The following is a 19521-nucleotide window of genomic DNA, read 5'->3' as shown; positions in this document are numbered from 1 at the left end:
CGCTCCCCGCCCCGGCCGCGCATCCCGCCCGGCCCCGCGGCCCCGGGGATGCTCTGCCTCTCCCCTACCCACAGAGCGGCCCCGACCCCGCTCTCAGCCGCCTTCCCGCAGCCAGGACCCCCCCATCCCGCCCGTCACCCCGGCCTCAGGCCTGCCCCCAGCATCCCCCCAGCTTTCCTCGGGCTCTCGCCCATGCCCAACCCCTCCTCTCCCAAATGTTGGGGCTTGCAGCCACCCTCCCCACCGCCCGCATTTCACGATGCTCCCTCCCATCAGCTGTAAGCGCTGGCCCTGCGGCAGACACCCCCCGTACCCCCCACTGGTCACTGCCAGCACCACAGTGCACAGCCAGTGCCACTCGGATCACCCCAATTGCCAGGCACCCCAAAGAAGCGTTGATTCCCCATCCCCGATCCCCACCTTGGCTGCTTGTGAGGCCTTGAAGCTTCTTCCCCAGCACCCACCCCTCACACGTGAGCTTTAGTCACCGCCAGCAGCCTCCCCCCGCTCCCAGGGTGGGGGTTTCACCCCACACATCCCACCCTGCCTCGATAACAGGCAGATAACGAGAGGCCTCCCGGGGCAGGAGCAGAGGGCTTGGCTCAACCCTGCTCCGGGGTGAAACTCCTCTTGGCCTTGCAAGAAGAGGAGCACAGGACCAGTCCCTGCCCCAGGGAGCATCCTGGAGCAAAGGCACCCCGGGTATGGGGGCTGCCGACTGCAGCAGCACGTCTGAGGCAAGGGGCACATGGGTGTCAGCAGCAGGAACAGCCCTGGGAAACACCACTTAGGGCTTTGCAGGGGCAGCAGCAGCCAAGGACGTGTCCCTGTTTGCAGTGCAGCCAGCCCGGTCCAGGCATCCCATAAAGTGCCCATCTCTGGGTTCCTGGAACGTGCTGATGAACAGCCTGGCAGCGCCCACCAGGGATGCCTGCTTTGGGGATGATGTCACCGCAGGGCCAGGAGATCCCCTGCCACCCATCCTGCCTCACCTACCAGGCAAACAGGTTTCCCAAAATCCCGGCCCTCTCCTCCGGAAGCTCTGACTCAGGGGATGGGGAGCGGGCAGAGGGCTCCTTGCAGACGGGGCGGCCCCGCTCTGTGCTGCTGCAGGGGTGACCCTGCCCTCCAAAACCCCGAACACCCAGAGGCCCAAACTGCGGCTGAGCCATCGCCTCCCCGCGGCCCCCGGCCCTGCTCACCCGGCTCAGCCAGAGCAGAGCCTTCCCGAAACCTCCCAGCAGCCTCACCCACCGGCTGACTCCCGGCCAGGGAATGCTGCACGGCTGAGCCACCGTGCCTGTGGCAGCTGGGCAGCCCCGGGGGACAGGAGCGGACGTGGAGCAGGAGTGTGTCCCGTTGGACCCACAAACACAGGGGACGCAGGGAACAGCCCTGCTTATTTCCATGGCACACATGGACTGGGCAGAGCAGAACTGGGGAACCCAATGACTTGCTCCAAGGGTGTTGGGAGTTGGCTTCAAAAGCCTTTTGCCATGGTCCTGTGGGTCCCAGCGGGGCGGGCAGGGGGTCTGGCGCAGCATCACCCTAAAGGACAAGCCTCCCGAGGCCCTGGGACAGCTTGGCGTTGGGTCCAGCCATGCCTCTGGTCCTTCACACCATGGGGCCAGCCTGGAGCAGGGGGCATGGTGAGGCATGGGCACCCATGGGTGTACAGGGCCGTGCTCCACCGATGCTCCTGGTGCGGGCAGTGATGCGGATGGCTCCTGGCTGCCAATGCCAGCCCGAGTCAATGGGCTTATACAAGCAGGAGAGCACGGATCGATCGCTCTGCTGCACACTCTGCTGCACCCGGGCTCCTGGGGCCAGGCCCCCCCCGTCCCTGCAGCGCTGGGAGCAGCAGCCCGCCCCGCAGTGATGGAAAATCCGATGAGCTCATGACGAGCACATTGCCCAGCCCCAGCAGCTGCGTGCCCGGAGCTCCCCGTGCTCCTCAGGCCCTCGGCGTGGGGTGGAACAGCTCCGGCAGGCCGGCCTGGGGATGAGGATGCATGCAAGGGGCTGGGGAGCAGCCATGGCTCTAGCCCCTCAGCATGCCCGGAGCCTTGCCCTGATGCTGCTTGCAGGGAGCCAACGGGGTGCCAAGCACCCCAGAAGCAAAGGACAATTACAGTTATGGCTTGGCCAGCAGACGCTGCAGGGGGCTGGGTGCAAACAGGGATGAGGATGGCAAACAAACCCCACCGGCATCACTGGGCAGAGGGCTGCATGGACACCCCAATCCCGCCCGCTCCCTTCATCTCCCTCCTCCAGCCCCAGGACTTTGCCCCCATCCTGCTGCTGTGTAGGGTGTTTTCAGTGCCCATGAAGAGCACTGGTATCATGGCCAGGAGGGCTGATGTGAACTCCAGCAGACCCTCACTAACCATGGGACAGTGATGCAGGAGGAGCCCAGGGGTGAGGGTGTCCCCACATCCTGCCCTGGAGCCCGCTGCTGCCGTACCAGCCTGTCTCTGGCGGTGTGCTGGGTTAGCCACCAGCCTGGAGCATCTTGCCACGGGGCCAGCATTGCAGCCAGCCACAAAGCCCCAGCGCTGCAGGATGGTCCCTGTGGGCGCAGGTGACAAATGGGCCAGCGATGGGCTGAGCCCTGCCCTGCCTCACCGCAGCCTATCCCAGCTCTGTAATTATCCCAGGCTGCAGCTGTAATTAGTGTCCTGATGTCATGGTATCAGGCTGGGCAGTCCCACGAGCTCCCCGCCAGCCCCACCTTGGCCTCTGGCCCCAGGCTTGAAGGAGATCCCAGCCCTCCAAAACCATCCCAAGGAGCTGCAGCCCGGTTCTGGCTACCAGTGCTCCCCACCATTGCTGCTGGACCCCCATCCCCTCCCTGTCCTGCAGCACTGAAGGGCTGGATCTGGCCCTCTAGGAGCTCCCACTGCTGCATCTCTGCTCCCTCCATGCTGCCAGCATCCTGCCTGCTTATCCTGGGATGGATCCTGCCTGGAATCAGTCCTGAGCGAGCCCCCAAGGGGAGACGAAGGCAGCTTTGCCAGTCCCCCCTGTCTCAGCACAGGGAATGTGCTGGAGCAGCCCTGGCAGCTATAAATAGAGTGGAAAGCACAGGCGTGTGCTGGATGGAGCACACGTGGGTCTGGGCGGCTGCTGCCCTATGGCCGGTGTGGGGGCACAGGCAGGGTGTGAGGCAGGAATGGGGAGGAGGGTGAAGGAGTGTAAGATCCCCGTTGTCCTGTTGCAGGGAGGCACCCAGCCCTGCTCCCCATGGCACACAGACACCAGCACCCAGGGCTGCCCTTCCCCATGGATGATCAGGGGCTGGAGCAGCTCCGTATGGAGCCAGGCGGAGAACACTGGGGCTGCTCAGCCTGGAGAAGAGAAGCTGATGGAGACCTCAGAGCAGCTTCCAGTGCCTGAAGGGGGCTGCAAGGATGCTGGGGAGGGGCTCTTCATCAGGGACTGCAGTGACGGGACAAGGGGTGATGGGTTCAAACTGAAACAGGGGAAGTTTAGGTTGGATATGAGGGAGAAGTTCTTTACTGTGAGGGTGCTGAGGCGCTGGCACAGGGTGCCCAGAGAAGTGCTGATTGCTCCATCCCTGGCAGTCTTCAAGGCCAGGTTGGCCAGAGCCTTGGGTGACACGGTCTAGTGTGAGGGGTCCCTGCCCACAGCAGGGGCTGGAACTGGGTGATCTTAAGGTCCTTTCCAACCCAAACCACTCTGTGATTCCATGGCTGTCCCCACCCCTAGCACTCACGCAGGGGCCGGGATGCACCGGTGACAGTGAACTGTGCGCTCAGCACCTCCGAGGGCACCCTCTGCTTCTGCTCTGGCTGCTGCCCACCAGCGAAGAGGGTGAAGGAGCCGGGCTCGAGGCGCCAGCCCTGCGCCCAGACAGCGCGCTGCTCCGCCGGCACCCGCAGCGACAGCTTGGTGTCCCGGCCGGCCGGCACGGCCACGCGCTGGAAAGCCACCAGCTGCCAGCGCGGCACGGGCACGGAGGGCTGCTCCCACCGCAGGTACAGCTGCACCACCTAACCAGAGCCATGGAGTCAGCGCCAGCGGGACCCCCTGCATCTGGAGCCCCTCCAGCCGCATCCACGCGGGGCGGCCCTGCTCACCTCCTCGCCATCCCGCTGCCCCGTGTTCTCCAGCACCACGGACACGGAGAGGTTGGCACAGATGGGCAGCACCGGGGGGATCAGCACCAGGTCCCGGTAGCGGAAGGTGGTGTAGGACAACCCATAACCAAAGGGGTAAAGAGGGGGCTCCTGCCCATAGTACCGGTATGTCCGTCCCTCCATGGTGTAGTTCTCCATCGTGGCACCTGCAGGACGTGGCGATGGTGCAGCAAGACACGGTCAAGCACCAGCCTTTCACCCCATGGTCCCCCAGCCACTGCCATAGGGAAGGGCTATGGGGGCTGCCCTGCCCTTACCTGGTGCATGCCTGCGGGCCATGTGGCCGGCAGCCTGGCAGCGGGGCTGGCCCCAGCCTCCCCCAGCAGCACCCTGGCGATGGCGAGGCCGGCGGCCTGGGCAGGGAAGAAGCACGCCAGGATGGCACCCACAGCCTCGTGCGCCTGCGCCCAGCTCACGTCCAGGGGCCCCGCGTTGAACAGCAGCAGGATCAGAGGGTGCCCGGCGGCTGCAGGGAGATGGGTGTCACCAAGAGCCCCACATGGGTGCTGCTTGGACGGATCTGGGGTGCCCCAGGGATGGGGTCCCTGCACCACAGCCCATCAGCACCCACCGGTCCCTATTCACAAAGCAGAGCCGCACTGAGCCCCTACCTGCCTGCACTGCGTCCTGCAGCAGCTCCAGCTGGTGGCCCGGCAGGGACAGGTCACTCCGGTCCCTTCCCTCCGTCTCCAGATCCGTCCCTGCGTGGGGACAGCCAAGGGACAGCCCCGTAACCCCACCCGGGGCAGCGTGGATGGGCAGGGCAGAGGGGCACTGCCTGGGGAGGGGGGCTCGCTCCTACCTGTCCCCAGGCAGATCACCACCACGTCGGCGGCCCCCACGGCCCCCTCCACCTCTGCCCGTGAGTAGCGCTGGCACCGCGGCTCGCGGCAGCCCGCTGCAAAGCTGACGTTAACCGGCAGCGTCTCCAGGCCCCTCCTGTGCCAGGGAAGAGCGCAGGATGGTGGCACCGCGGGGACAACCCCCTTGCCCCGTCCCCCAGGGCAAGGGTGCACGGCAGCACCGCGCTGTCTCACCGCGGGGTGTAGATGTACCGCGGCTCCGGCACCGGCGCGTAGTCCCCAAACAGCACCCGGGGGTTGTCAGCGAAGGGACCCACGACCTGCGGAGGCAGAGGGGTGAGGGTGGGCACTGCAGCCCGTGCAGCTCTCCCTGCCGGAGTGCCCGGGGGATGGAGCCAGAGCCCCACGGTCACCACATCCCCCTGCCCGCCTCTGGGCCCGGTGCTCACCGCAAGGCGCTTGCCAGGTAGGTCCTGGGCCCGGAGGGGCAGCGTCCCCCGGGAGTTCTTCAGCAGCACAAAGCTCTTGATGGCAGCTTCCAGTGAGAGGTTTCGGTGCTCTGGGCTCTGCACGACGCTCAGGTTCAGGGCGCTGTAAGGGTTCATGGCAGGGGGGTCGAACTCCCCCAGCCGCATCCTGGTGTAGAAGAGGGGCCGGACCCGGTCACGCAGCATCTGTGAAGACCCCAACACCAAAACCGTGGTTGCGCTCGGTGGGGACAGCCCTGGCTCCTGTGCTCCCAGCCCCAGCTCACCTGCAGCGTGATGTTCCCCATGGCCAAAGCCTGGGGGATGCGCATGAAGACGTTGTTCCTCACGCCATAGGACAGCTCCAGGTTGCAGCCAGCGTTCATTGATGCTGCCGTGCCAGTGAGAAGGGAAATCACCCATTATACAGCTCCGCTATGCCCGGGGCCCCCCCGTCCCGTGAGCTCACCGACCGCCGTCTCCAGGAAGGTGCGTGTGTAGTGGTGCCCCAGCATGATGAGCTCCAGGGCCCCCTCATCGCTCACCACGTAGCCCTCGAACCCCCACTCGCCACGCAGGATGTCCGTCAGCAGCTTCTTGTTGGCGCAGGCAGGAACGCCGTTGATCCTGTTGGAGAGGGGACGCGGCAGCACGGACAGCCGGGCACCACCACCCCTCGGGCTCTGCGGCCCTCACCGCGCTCAGTACCTGTTGTAGCTGCACATGAAGCTGTAGGAGCCAGCACGCACACACGCCTGGAACTGGGGCAGGAAGGTGGTGCGCAAGTCCCGCTCCAGCACCTGCAAGCACCGTGGTGGAGAGGGGTCAGCGCCCGGGGGAGCCGCTCGCCATCCCCTGGCTCCGCTGCCCTCACCTTGGCATCGAAGCTGAGCCTGGACACGGGGATGTTCTCGGGGCCCCCGTGCACGCTGAAGTGCTTGCAGCCAGCGCTGGCTTTGATGTAGCGGGGGTGCGAGCCCTGCAGCCCCTGCACGAAGCTGCGGGCCAGCTCCCCGCTCAGGAACGGGTCCTCCCCATAGGTCTCCTGTTGAGGTGCAGGCAGGTCATGGACGTGACCCCCAGCCCCACACCCCGGCAGCAGCACCCCGGGGAGCTGCTGTCACCCTCTGGCTGGACAGACGTGGTCCAGGGTGGCCTGAGCCCTGCGTTCCCCCCACCCTGCTGTGCTGGCACCTGGTTCCTGCCCCACAGCGGGTGCCTCATGATGTTCAGGACGGGGCTGAAGCAGCTGAGCCCTGTGTGGTCCCCATAGCGGCCGGCAGCGGCGAAGGCGTTGTGCTTGGCTCTCACCTCGGTGGCAGTGGCGTTGGCCACCCGGTAGATGAGCTCCGGGCTGCGGGGAGAGCGCGGGGGCATCTCACAGGGCCGTGTTTCAGCGTGGATCCCCATCCCAAGGGGGTCCCGGTGCCCCGACGCCGGCACCTGAAGGCAGCAGCGAGCCCCAGTGCCTGGGGGAAGGCCGTGGCCCAGCCGGGTGCCTCCCCATCGCCGCGCAGACACTCGGTGTTCCAGTTGTAGGGCGCGATGCCCAGCCTTGGGATGGGGGGCGCGGGGCCGTTCCCCAGCGCACCCCCCCTCGCTACCTGCAGCACCAGCTCGCTGGGGCTCAGCCGGCCCAGGAGGTCGTCGAGGCGACGGTGCCAGGGCAGCGCCGGGTCCTGGAAGGGAAAGGGGAACGGGAAAGGCTCCGCTCGGCCCGGCCGGGCGCACAGCACCGCGCACAGCAGCGCGGCGGCGGCCCGGAGCCCCCCCAGCCCCGGTACAGCCGCTCCCGCGGCGGGCGCCAGGGAAGCGGCTCTGCCCGGCATGGCCCGGCTCGGATCCCGGGATCAGCCCGGCCGAGGCCACGGGCGATGGGCGCGTCGGGGCGGAGCGGGGCGCGCTGCACCTCGGTCCTGTGCCCACCGGATGGGGCGGAGCGCGCCGGGACGGGACGGGGGGTCTCGGAGCGCCGCTCGGCTCCGGCCGCTTCCCCCCGAACGAGCGGGGGGCCCGGCCGGGGGCACCGGAGCGCGGGGCTCCGAGCAGCCAGGTCGAGGTGTTTTGGTGCCCACGCTCCCCCGAGCACCTCCCGGCGCGGGCACGTCGGTGAGTGGGAAACGGGAGAGCTTCCCGGTGCGGCCAAACCGGCTCCCGGGGGGAGCGGGGCTGGGGAGCAGCTGTCCCACTGCTGCTCCAGTCCCAGCCCCGGAGCAGTGATGGGAAGGGGATTCATCAGACACAGCGCTTTAACGAGAGCCGCAGCCTGCGATGCTGCTGCAGGACCCACAGTGCCCGGTCACCTCACCACAGTGGGACACTGCCAGGGACCCACACGGTGACCAGGGACGTGGTACCTCCAGCAGCCACAGTGGCCGTGGTCACACTTTTGGTGCCTGGAGGCCAAAGCTTCTGGTCCTCCTGACCATGCCACCTGCGGCCTGACCATGCACACCTGCAGCCTGGGGACACAGCACAGGGCTGGGTGCTGGCTCTGGCACGAGCACGCCAGCAGGGATGTGGCTGGGCCTGGTACATGTCCCAGCCAGCAAGGGCCAGCAGGGCATCACCGGGAGCAGCACATGGCAATGTCTGCTCTGCGGCTTTCCCACATGGCTGTTCCCACTGTGATAGACATACAGGAGAATACTGGCTTTCGCAGTTGTGGATGTTGCTATGTGGGTGTAGTGATGAGCTTGCAATACCAGGAACAAAGATCGTTCATTTGGTGGGGTGACATTTAACGGACAAAGTGGGGAAACCAACGGTGGAACTCGCCCAGAACCCACAAGTTAAGAGGTCACCTCGAGGAAGAGTTCCGACTTCATCCCGGGAGCCACCCCTGAGACCCCCTAAGAGAAACAGCGCATGCTCTAAGAAGGCAGGATAAGGGAGGGGAAATGTAAATTAGTTCTAGGAATATGTAAATGAAATCATGAATATGTATGCGCCTGACGCAATGATGAAGGTATATAAACTTGCATTAGAGTATTAACCGGCGTGCCTCTGGCTATGGTCACTCGCCCAGCCCTGCCGCTTTTGCTTTATTGGCTTTGTCCCTCGCTAAAACCCTGACACCTCAATCAGAGGAGTGGGCTCGTTTCTCACCACACAGCAGGGTTTGGCTTGGCTCTGGACAGCCCTGTGTTTCCATGTGGGTTTGGTGGCCACCCAGCTCAAGAGGCTCATGCCCACCTCCAGCATCACATCCGTGGCATTGGGCACCGTGTTTCGCCATCCCCTGGATGTAGCTCCCCAGCTGGGAGAGAAGAGCACAAAAGGTCCCTCTGCCCGCCAGCACAGGGGTAGGACCGGTAGCAGGAGCAGGAGCACAGCAGCACTCCCAGGCTGCTCCCTGTCCTTTAGGGCTGGGAGATGGGGAAGCACAGAGACCTCATCGTCTTGCTGGCACCGTGTCCCACCCCTGCCAGGGACAGAGGCGATGCTGGCAGCTCCCCAGCCTGGGTAAGGCTGGTATCAGGCCGAGGGGCTCTCAGCCCAGCGAGCACAGGCTGCGCCGTTCCAGGGATGCAGCCATGTAAGGCAATGCCGGCGGGGCGGCTGTGTCCGTCGGGAGCCCCGCCGGCCCTTGCAGTCTCGGCACCGCTGCTCCGTGGTGACGGGGAGGGATCTCCCAGCTGCTGGATTCCTGAGCAGGGTCTGGCTTCCTCCGCCGTGCTCGGGCGGCTGCGAGGCTCGGGACGAGCTCGGTTGTCCCAGCAGTCACTGCAGCGCGCCCGGGGCCCGCTCCACCCGCTCCGGGAGATCTCGCTTTGTGCCTAACAGCGGGGCCAGGGAGGGACGAGCAGAGGCAGGACCCGGAGAAGCTTCCCCACGGACAGGCCCTTGCTTTGGCAGCGGCCCCTTCTGCGAGAGGCGACTCATCCAGCGGAAAACCCTCGGAGCTCCACCACCGGGGCCGGGGCACCCCGGCAGCCGCCGTCCCGGGACCGGACACAGCAGCCACCGCAGGCAACACCCCCGCCAGGCACCGGGGGAAGCGAGGCCCGAGAGAAGCGACCCCGGCCCGAACAACCGGAGGGTCCTGATCCCGGTCCTGATCCCGATCCCGGTCCTGATCCCGATCCCCGTCCCCATCCCGGTCCCGGTCCCCATCCCCATCCCGGTCCCCATCCCGGTCCCCATCCCCATCCCGATCCCGGTTCCGGTCCCCATCCCCGTCCCGATCCCCATCCCCATTCCCGTCCCGATCCCGATCCCGGTCCCCGTCCCCGTCCCGGTCCCCATCCCCATCCCGGTCCCCATCCCCATCCCGGTCCTGATCCCGATCCCCATCCCCATCCCCATCCCGGTCCCCGTCCCCATCCCCATCCCGGTCCCCATCCCGGTCCCGGTCCCCATCCCCGTCCCGGTCCCGGCGGCGGAGGGACCGATCCGGTGTGCGCAGTCTCCCCCTGGCGGCACGCGCCCTCCCCAGCGCGTAGTCAGGTGACCCTCCGTGCACGCCGGGATTTGTAGGCCGCCGTCGGTCACGCGAGCCCGTGGTGCACTCTGGGAGTCGTAGTCCGGGCGGCGGAACTACGGGCTCCGACGTGCCCCGCGGCGGCGCTGGGCCGGGAGCGGAGCGGAGCGGGCAGGATGTCGCGCCAGGCCGGCCGCGGCACCGAGAGCAAGAAAATGGTAACCGGAGGGGCCGGGCGGGCCCCGGAGCGACCCCGGTGGTGACCGGAGCATGAGCGGGGTGTGGGGGAGCCCGGAGGGGGCGGAGGCCCGGCCCGGCTGCCAGGCCCAGGCCTGCGGTAGCGCCCGGCTGTGGCCTCCCGCTGCCGCTGGGCCGCGCTGCCCGCTCGGGTGGCCCTGCCCTGCCCGAGTGCCCGTTACCGGCGGGCCGGTGCGGTCACGGGGCGGTTCCGGCTGCGTCTCTCTCGCTTTTCCCTTCCCCAGGCTCGCTGGGTGTTCCCGGCCCGGCTGAGCCGCGGTGGGGGGGATGGAGAAGGAGCCCGCAGAGCCGGGGGCCTCACCGCGGGTCAGGGCAGACCGAGTTCGGTGGCTCTTGGTGCAATAGCGATGGTTGAATGCCAGGAATAAACGATAACGCCCGGGTTTGCCCCCTCTTCGGCCGTGCTGGGGACCCAGCCTGCTCAGCACCACAAGGGGTTCCCATGGTGGGAGTTCAGCTCCTTCGACGCAGTGATTTTTATTGAAGGGATCGGTGTTTTATTAACCCGACGTTTTCTGTAGGCACAGAACGGTTCTGGAGTGTTGAGCCTCTGCGCTAATCTGAAATATGAAATAACATAAAGAACGGAGCATGTCTCAGGCGCCTCACTTCCATTAGATGGACTGAAAATGAAGAGTTAGGTTGCAAATACGAAGTGAGAAGTTTGCCTTGTTATAACCAGTTATAACCCATATTATATTGGGGTTTGAAGTTACCCCAATAGCAGCATCGCTGTGGCCGACACTGGGTCACTGCGGGGCTGCTAACAGTAGGTGAAGGCTTCGTGGCTTTACCCAGTAAATGCCAACATCTGGGACTGGTAACAGCTGGATTTCCTTCATGCATTCACCCCTTCTCTCCCCAGCTGCCAGGCCTAGTCCCTGCTAAAAATGACCGAAATCCCTAAAACCAGCATAACCTTTTCTGCACATTTGTTAAATTCTCTGCCCAGCCTCTGACTCTGCCACTTGAGCTCTAGGAGATTTCCACCTTGTCAGGCCCTCCTGAGCCGTGGGAGCTTCACAGCCTTTTCTTTTCCAGGACAAAAGCAGGGTTGTAAGTAAAAAAAACAAAACCCAAAGAATCCATTCTTTAGCTCTAGAATGGGGCAAAAGAAGCAGGGAGCACAACTGGTGCTTTTCAGGTGGCTCAGAGCCTTTTAGTCCCTAATTGCTGTTGCCTTCATGAATTACAATGACAAGGTGGAATTCCCGGTGTCTTCTAACCCAATTTCTACTTGGTGAATGTTTGGGAGTGATTCTTCCTTCTGTTTGTCTTGGCTTTGTGTAAACTTGTTCAGAATGAAGCGTGGTCAGTGTTGTCACTTAACTCTGTTGTCTCTTTTCCCTTCCTTTCTGCCTGCCTGCTGCTTTCATTCTGTAGTATTGGTATTTGCCATTCATTTCACCTTCTGCATCTATGCATCTCATGGTAGGTGATAGGCTTTTAATCTGAGATTAGACTAATGGTTCTGCATGCTAAAACTGAAAGCAGAAATAAAGTATGATGGTTCCTTTGTTCAGTGAGAAGCTAAAGCCCCTTGTAGCTCTTTGTTTTGCAGCTTTCAACGACTTTGTCAGTCACTGGTCTGGCTTAGTGGCTCCCAGGAAAACCTTGGACAGAGATGGGTGAAGGTGGTGGCTGGGAGAGGAGACCCCTTCCCTCGGTGTGTTCTGCAGATCTGGCCACTGTGCAAAGAAAACCCAAGTAACTTTGATCTTAGCCAGGCACTAAGAGCAGACATACAACATGAATCTGCTGAGCTGATCTGAACCCATCCTTGCTGTTCCTCTGCTGGGCCTGAGGAGCTGATTTTAATGTATAAAGCAAATTACGTACCTAGAGGAGTTCTGAGGGACCAGATGAGTCTTAGCTTTTTTCGTGGTAGCAGAATGCAGTAATTCCATGAATGGATGAACGTTTTTTGTCCTGCTCAAGGACCAGAACTGGAACCTAACCAATGTTGCCCGTTTGCAGCACGTGTATGAATGCAGGCAGCAGTGAGAGCCAGTTCCAGTGCAGGTTTAGGCGTCTGGGAGTGCCTGTAGCACCAAATGACCTGGAGGTGTCACTCCAGTTATCTGTGGGCTCCCTCGTTAAAGCACAATGGTGCTAATGGGTGTCTGAGAGTGGCCAGGGTGTGAGCAGCTCCTGGTTTGCGTCTGCAGGTCAGATTCAGGACACTTTAACGGGGAAATGCCGTGTGCATGGAGAGAGGGAGGGAAAGAAAGCGCCCAGTCGTTGCTAGTCAAAGAGGGTTTCTCTCTCCAAGGAGACTGAAGCTGCCTTGCCAAAATGCAAACCGGGATCTCTCCTTAATTCCTTTGAGACAGCAGGTTTCTGTTCCCCCTCTCCAGGCCAACGGAAGGCGCTGGACACAGATGCAGCAGTGCTCAGTCAGGTTTCCCTTTGACTTGTGCTAAATCCCTTTTGCCTCTGTCTAGAACTCGGAGCTCTTCACGCTCACGTACGGCGCCCTGGTCACCCAGCTGTGCAAGGACTACGAGAATGATGAGGATGTCAACAAGCAGCTTGACAAAATGTAAGTGGATCTGCTGCAGCAGAGCCTCATAGAGCTCAGGAACACAGCAGGAATGTCTTGATGTGCTGCTCTGCGAGTAAAAGCCTGGCAGACCCAACGTTATTTAATGCTGCTATTTCTCAGATGGATCTTCTTTCCTCCACTCTCTTCTTTTATAAACGGTTGTCTTTCTAAAGCTGTGCTCTGCCCACTCTACCTGTTCCTCTTTGGTGCATTCACAGGGGTTACAACATAGGTGTTCGGCTAATAGAAGACTTCCTGGCCAGGTCCAATGTTGGAAGATGCCATGATTTCCGTGAAACCGCGGATGTGATTGCAAAGGTGATTGCCAAAGCATGGCTTTGTCAGCTGGGGTCCTGGTTTTGCACGTGAGGACAGAGTATTTGCTATTCCCAGAACTTTGCTGAGAGTTTGACAGATTCTAGGCAGGAAAGAATTAGATCCCAGACTAGTGCTGACTGGTAGGGACTGGGAGAAATGGGTGGTGGTTTCAAAACCCTGTAGTAATTTTACAAAGATCTGTGCTGTTGCTTCATGGGACGTGTTCTTGTTCATACTCTGCCATAACAGATAGCATTTAAAATGTACCTGGGCATCACTCCGAGCATCACCAACTGGAGTCCTGGAGGCGATGAGTTCTCCCTCATCTTGGAAAACAACCCCTTGGTGGACTTCGTTGAGCTCCCTGACAACCACTCATCACTCATCTATTCCAACTTGCTGTGTGGAGTGCTGCGAGGTGCCCTGGAAATGGTGAGCTAAGGTCTCTTTTCCAGCAAGATAGATGGATAACTGAGGTACCAGCAGGTACTTTAATATCTAGTCTGTGTTCATGACTCCCATGTTTGCTTTGGACTTGAGACCGATTCCCAGGAGCAGAGCCACAGGAGTGCTCAGTTGCTGTTGCATATGGCAGCTCTTAGTCCAGAGCCCCTTCATCTCACAACCCAAGTCCAAGCACTAGTATCTGCTTGAATTTTGTAGTTCCTGAGGAAAGGTGCCTGCTGTCCACCATGTAGGCCACAATGTACGAGGAGAATGTGATCTTAGAGCTGTGTTGCATGTCTTGTCCTCACAGTCCTTAAGCTGGTGCTTCATGATCAGGTGGTGTTGTATGGGGGTTAACAGCCCTTTTTCCTCTTGATCCCCTAGGTTCAGATGGCTGTGGATGTCAAGTTTGTCCAAGACACACTGAAGGGAGACAGTGTCACAGAAATAAGGATGAAATTCATCAGGCGGATTGAAGACAATCTTCCAGCTGGTGAAGAGTGAAGAGAGCCCAGGCTCCCTTTGGGACTGGAGGGGACCAGCTGGTTTTGGCCATTAGCTTTCATTGCAGATCTGTAGGGATCTAGTGCCCCTGTACATTCAGACTGACTCACTGACTGTTTAAGATGTTGTTATATTCTTCTACTGCTCCTTCCATTTCCTGTAGAAGACGATTGTCTGGTGGCTTTTGGTTTCACAGGTTCATTCTGAGGCTTTTTTCATAAGGTGATGTCTTTCGTATTCCCCTGGGGACTCTTTCTACACTCAGTTTCTAAGTGTGACATTTGGGTGTGCAAAAACTACTGCTCAAACTCCACAGAAGCTCCAGTCTATTCAAATCTGAATCCATGTTTTTATGACCAGAATTGGAGCCCACTGATTAATTGTTAAATGCTGTCCTTAAGAAGAGGTGTTTAAAATTCAAGTGCATAGTATTGCTGTCAAATTAACTGGCCTCCTGCAGTTAATGCAGCTACTGGTAAAACACAAGCTTGATACAAAGGGGTGATTTAGGAGAGCTGTTTGGGTGCTGGCACCAGGGTGGGGAGGCTCCTTTTGTCAGCAGTGGCATCGTGCAGCACTGGCAGATTCATGTGGCCTTTCTGCAGTTTCTCTTCTTCCAGCAGACTCATGATCCCCTCCTGAAAGGATGACCATTAAATTGCAACAGGGTTAAGGTTTTAAAAGGAGAAAAGGAATCCAGAAATGCCAGCAGTGTTCCCAGCCAGGGGCAAGGCCACAGGATGAAAACCAAAACTCAGGCTAAAGGCTTGGAAGGTCGCTCATCAGCAAGCGGAGCCTGTTCTGCTGTTAGGGTGTACAAACGCTGCAGTGTGGAGGTGGTGCTGGGGTGTATGCTCACAGATGTTCAGGCTGCAACAGAATTTCCTCTGTTCCTTGAATTGGCAAGCGAGGACAGGCTGTAGCACCCGCTGTTGTGTCAGATACACCGAGTGCTGTTAGGTATTGGAAAATCAACTTTCTCTGCCAGAAACTGCAGTCAGCCATTCCGTTCTCAAAGCACTTTACATAGCATGAAGGCACAGATCCACAGAGGAGCTTGAAGTCGATAGCACTTACCCACAGCCACAGGAGCTGGCAGCTCCAATACCTTTGTAGGTTTATGCCCGAGTGTAAGGTGCAAGAGAGAACGCTGCTGCTGTTTGTTCAGGTTCTTTGTATGGGCATTGGATTATCTGGACACTGCACAGCTTGCCTGCTCCCTTGTTTTGTCCAAAGGAGTCCCTTTGGTGTCAGGGTTTGGATGTCCTGAGTGATGGGTCCTGTGAAGGGGCAGCAAGTTGCTGTAAGAACAGTTGGAGAACATCAGGAGCAGCAGTGGCAGGCGGGTGTTGGAGGCAGAAGTGCTGCACAGTCACGTTGCGGAGATCAAAAAGACCTGTTGTTCCTCATCATTGACCGTTCTAAGTCATGTTAAGGCTGCATTTTAAAAGCAATTGCATTAAAAAGAATCCCACCGTCAACTCTTTGCTTTCCTCGTGCCTGTTCTTTGGGTGCTGGTGTGGAGCAGCAGGGAGCAGTGTGCCCGTGGCAGGGCGATGGCACTGCAGGACCAGGAATGTCCGGCTGCCAGCACCTGTGGAAGCTGCTCCTTGAAGGAAACCTGCCCAATATTGAGCACACAGAGGGATCGGGGCTGGGGGTGGGATGTGGGGAGCTGATGGGCAGGGCAGGGCAATTGGTGTTTGAGGACTGGCCTTTTCCTGCCCCGTGAGTACCCACACGTGTACAGTAGCCAGCACTCACTACCAGCCCAGTGGTGAGTGCAGTCTGCTGCAGAGAAAGAGCCAAGAGATGCTAGTTCTGGTCATTGGTAGTGGCAGAAAATCACCTCAGGAGGCATCTGTGCCCCTCTGTGCCAGCTCGGCGCAGGGCCTGCTCCACAGCTGCCATTAGCCACCCAGTGCTGGGAACGTGCAGGCAAGGAATGGCAACTGCAGGCTCTGCGGGAGCAGGAATTCGTGCTGCCCTTGGTTGTATGAACAGTGCAAATGCTCCCCAAGAGCCTGCAGTGCAAGGCGAGCATCCCCATGCACTGCACTGAGCACCCACAGCTTCCCCTGGCTCTTACAGTAAAGGATGGGGAAAGAGCAGCTCTTACAGTGGCTTCTCTCTGGCTGGAGATGGCGAGCATCACACAGTCCTTAGGGACAACGCCGCAGGGGGTCCTGAGGGGATGGAGGCCCCATGTCCTCATTGACATCGCATCTCAAAGGGGGTTATTTTAGAGCAGCAAAGCTCCCACCGGCTCCTTTTCCCTCCTGTGGCAAGCAAGGGACCGTGCTCATCCCCAGTGGGGGGGTCCCAGGTTCCCACTCCCAGGAGTTACAGACCTGCACAGGGATTTGCCAGGCGACTGGGTCAGGAGCAGCCCCTCTGAAAGAGCAGAAAGCAGGAATCACATCAAGTAAATTAAAGCTGTCTACTACCGAGCAGCTCATTGTAGACAAGGGAGAATATGCAAAAAGCTCTGTTTGAAAGCTCCTAAATATTACCATGTGCTGTTTATAGGAAACAAATGGGGAAAGGCATGCTGCATCCATAAAACCCTCAACATGGTTGGAGTTGGACTAAAGCCTTTCCACGGCTCTAGGTTATTGAATACCCTGCACTTTCATGTAGTGCCAGGCCTGACCCCTGGACACATACCACGAAGGGGAAAGTTGACTTGTGGGGATAACAGACATTCCTGGTGAGCGACCTAACCTGGCAGGAAAAGAGGCAACTTGCAGCCTTTCCTATCGCTGTGTGATACTAGGGATGACAACAGCAACAAGGAGGGGGACGGGACGGGACGTGGGATATGGGGTGGGAACACTGCTGCAGGACCCTGGTGGATGGCAGCAGATGGACTCTGCATCACCCAGCCCCATCCCAGAGCAATGGATTAGCTGCAGAAGGAGCTTTTCCAGCCCTCACCCTCCTCCAGCACCATGACTGGTCCCTGACCATGCACCCTGATGGGAGCTGAAGCCCCATGTGGAACTTACCAGGGTCTAACTCGAGGTCTTAAACCAGTTTCCCCAGCATGGGGACAACCTGGGTGCTGCTCCCATCCTGCCCAGGGTTTGGTGCAAGGGCTGTTTGCTGCCCCCCTGCTCTGAGCACACAGTACAGGGCAGTGGGACTGCACAGAGTCAGACCCACTCCCCCTCGCACCAACAGCATCCCTCATCCCACCCTGGAGCCAGGCAGCTCCTCCTGGTGGGAAGCAGAGCTCCCAGCCCCACTCCTGCCACTTTACCCAGACCCCATGGCCCGGCAGGCACTGAAGGGGCAGGGATGGTGCTGGGAGAGGAGCTGGGATGAGGGAATCTCCCCAGGAGGGAAGCGTTTCCGGACTGGTGTCCTCACTGCCGGGGCAGCTCCCACAGCTTTCAGCCAGATGTGCTTGGCCGGGGTGCCGGGTGAAGGATGCTTCACCCATGAGGGCTTGCACATGGGAGCAGCAGCTCCTCCACATGGTGCCGGTGGCCCTGAGCAGCCAAGGCGCAGGCAGTGCTGGCACCATCCACCCACAGCTTGGGACCCCTCGAGCCCTGCACACAGGGGATGCTCAGCCCCAGCTCCTCAGGCACGTCCCCAAGCACACACTGCAGCCATGCATTGAAAAGCTGTTGGGTGCTGTCAGCACCCAGGCCGGGTGAGAGGATGCTCAGGGTGTAGGTTCCAGCCATGGATCCATCCCTGCCCCAAGACTCCCAGCTCTGGCCAAGCATCTCCCTGTGCCTAGCCCCACATGGCTACCAAATGAACACATTTTCTCCCTGATAAACCTGGCAAGTTTGGGTACATGGATAAACCATGCCAGGCCCCTGGACCAGCAACAAAGCACATTCAGCTGACCCGGGAAGCACGAACAGGCTGCAAAATCCCTCCCCAAGTCACAGCAGTGCTGCAAAACCACTGCCCTGGCCCAAACATGGTTTCCAAGGCTGGGAATGCCCATTGGCAGCAGTGCTGGGTCAGGGCAGCCCTTTGGCAACGCTCCTTGGCACCCGCCCTCCTGCAGCATCCCTTGCCAGGGCTGAGGAAGAGGAGGGGAGCTGCGGATCCCTGGCCTGAGGAGGCAGCAGCGCCGCTGGGAGCTCTGCCACGTCCTGGTGCTGTTTGGTGTTTTGGGTGAAGGGGGCTCCATTGTTCCTCTTTCATTGTTTCGGGTTTCCCAAGCAGGACAAGCGCTTCCCTCCCACCCTGGGCCCGGCTGCGGAGCTCATCCAGCCCTTTGAAAGGCATTGAAGGCGCCTGCTCAAGCACTGGGTGAGTGGAAACACAGCGAGAAACCTCCCTGCTCCCAGGCACAGATTGGCCCCGGCAGTGCTTGCATGGGGCACAACTCATCTCCGTGTCCCCCTGCTCCTGGCCAGGCCCACGTCCCCAGCTCACCACATGCTGCTTTGCATCCCTATGGGGCTGCTTAGGCAGCGGCACCGTGTGCCAGGCTGTGAGGGGAAGGGGCAGCAATGGTGCAACAGACATCAGCCGAGCCCCAGCACCATTGCCAGCCCTGTGCCGGGGCCCAGCGAGGGCACGGGTCCAGGGCCACGGGCTGGTCCCCACCACTCCCCCCATCAGGCAGGCAGAGGCCGTCCTTTCTCCCTGCGGTTTCACTGCTCTCGGTTTCTCGTTGTGCTCCACGCCACGAAACCCCAGTAATTAAAACCACAGGCACCATGGTCCCGCGGCAGCAGCACCGCTCCCCTCCAGAAGCCATCCCCTGCTGCCCGGGGGATGCCGCATCCAGCTCCATCCACAGTGGTGCAGGATGGGGTGCGCAACAAGCACTAAAGCCATAAGCTTTAGACCCCAAGGAGAGCAGGGTAGGACCAGCCCAGCCTTTCTACAAGAGGTGCTGCGTTGCCAAGGGGTGACTACTACACTGGAACACCCAGAGCCCAGAGGCAGCTCCGGGAAGCTGCTTGGCCTGGACAGGACCTTCCCTTCAGGCCAGGAACAGAGAGGCATTTTGATGAGAAGTGTTTGTTTGCTTTTAAAACAGCTCTAATTGTGGCTTCCAAGGAAGGGAGCTGCTGAAACAGCCCATGTTTCCCTGCGCCGCAGCAAGGAAATGGGTTGTTGAAGGACATCCAACCCATTTGCTGTCCTGTTGCAGGAGCTATTTGCACAGCCCATCCCCGCTGTATTTAGGCTGACTTGGGCTTACAAAACGAGGGATGGAGCTCCAGGTAACGCAGCTCCTGCTCAGCCGCCACATGCCAGATTAACCCTTTCCTGCAGCACTTCAAACCTGCAATGTCCCATCCTGCAGCACCCGGGTCCCCCTTTCCCAGTTGCCATTAACCTGTTCATGCAGCAGCCAGCCCCAGCCTTGCCCAGCTGCTGGAGCCTCCTGCACATCTGGGCAGCAGCACAGAGCAGCCCTCGGGGTGCTCCAAAGGATGGGCCCCCCAGGACACAGCCCATCCCTGATCCCAGTCCCACCATGGCAACAGGCTCACCATGCGCAGGACCAAAGCGGATGCTCAGGAGCAAGCTGTGGTCAAGGCTCCCAAGCAGTTAATAGAGAGCAGAGCAGTGATTTGAAGGTTTAAACCCAATCCCCTCCCTGACCGAAGCA

General features: G+C 60.4%; 3 protein-coding genes across 4 annotated transcripts in view; 2 read left to right on the top strand and 1 right to left on the bottom strand.

The window, feature by feature from the left end:
• The window catches only part of MRPS15 (mitochondrial ribosomal protein S15), a 112040-nt gene extending 96042 nt beyond the window's left edge, over positions 1-15998 (top strand). The window contains exon 8 of the mRNA XM_061449895.1: positions 15617-15998. Coding sequence (XP_061305879.1) covers positions 15617-15657 — 41 coding nt within the window. The 3' untranslated portion in view covers positions 15658-15998. The remainder of the gene's footprint in view (positions 1-15616) is intronic.
• Positions 3502-7879, bottom strand: LOC133267601 (uncharacterized). Its single transcript, XM_061450014.1, is given in 14 exon segments — positions 3502-4013; positions 4101-4299; positions 4398-4626; positions 4772-4861; positions 4963-5099; positions 5198-5283; positions 5413-5637; positions 5718-5821; positions 5900-6057; positions 6139-6230; positions 6305-6475; positions 6625-6784; positions 6874-7677; positions 7788-7879. Coding segments are annotated over 14 exon segments (2835 nt in total). The 3' UTR covers positions 3502-3725.
• Positions 9996-15406, top strand: TRAPPC3 (trafficking protein particle complex subunit 3). Of its 2 annotated transcripts, XM_061449830.1 has the most exons (6): positions 10023-10071; positions 11495-11542; positions 12556-12653; positions 12875-12974; positions 13224-13406; positions 13806-15406. In XM_061449830.1, exons 1-6 carry the CDS (start codon positions 10030-10032, stop codon positions 13923-13925), a joined length of 591 nt encoding a protein of 196 aa, XP_061305814.1. In that variant the 5' UTR covers positions 10023-10029; the 3' UTR covers positions 13926-15406. The 2 variants fall into 2 exon arrangements, with proteins under 2 accessions (XP_061305815.1, XP_061305814.1); XM_061449831.1 differs by lacking the exon at positions 11495-11542 and having other exon boundaries at positions 9996-10071.
• Positions 15999-19521: the final 3523 nt, after the last annotated feature.

This window comes from Pezoporus flaviventris, unplaced genomic scaffold, assembly GCF_033815535.1.
Source record: "Pezoporus flaviventris isolate CSIRO_AGI_PZ_B2104156 unplaced genomic scaffold, CSIRO_AGI_Pfla_v1 ptg000008l, whole genome shotgun sequence".
In the NCBI taxonomy this organism is placed as follows: domain Eukaryota; kingdom Metazoa; phylum Chordata; class Aves; order Psittaciformes; family Psittacidae; genus Pezoporus; species Pezoporus flaviventris.
This window is presented reverse-complemented; position numbering and strand designations above follow the sequence as displayed.

Excerpts from the sequence above, each read along its gene's own strand:
- TRAPPC3 (XM_061449830.1), top strand. The coding sequence starts at position 10,030 with ATGTCGCGCCAGGCCGGCCGCGGCACCGAGAGCAAGAAAATG. Across the intron at positions 10,072-11,494 it reads GCACCGAGAGCAAGAAAATG|TATTGGTATTTGCCATTCAT; the intron begins GTAACCGGAGGG and ends TTCATTCTGTAG. Across the intron at positions 11,543-12,555 it reads CTGCATCTATGCATCTCATG|AACTCGGAGCTCTTCACGCT; the intron begins GTAGGTGATAGG and ends GCCTCTGTCTAG.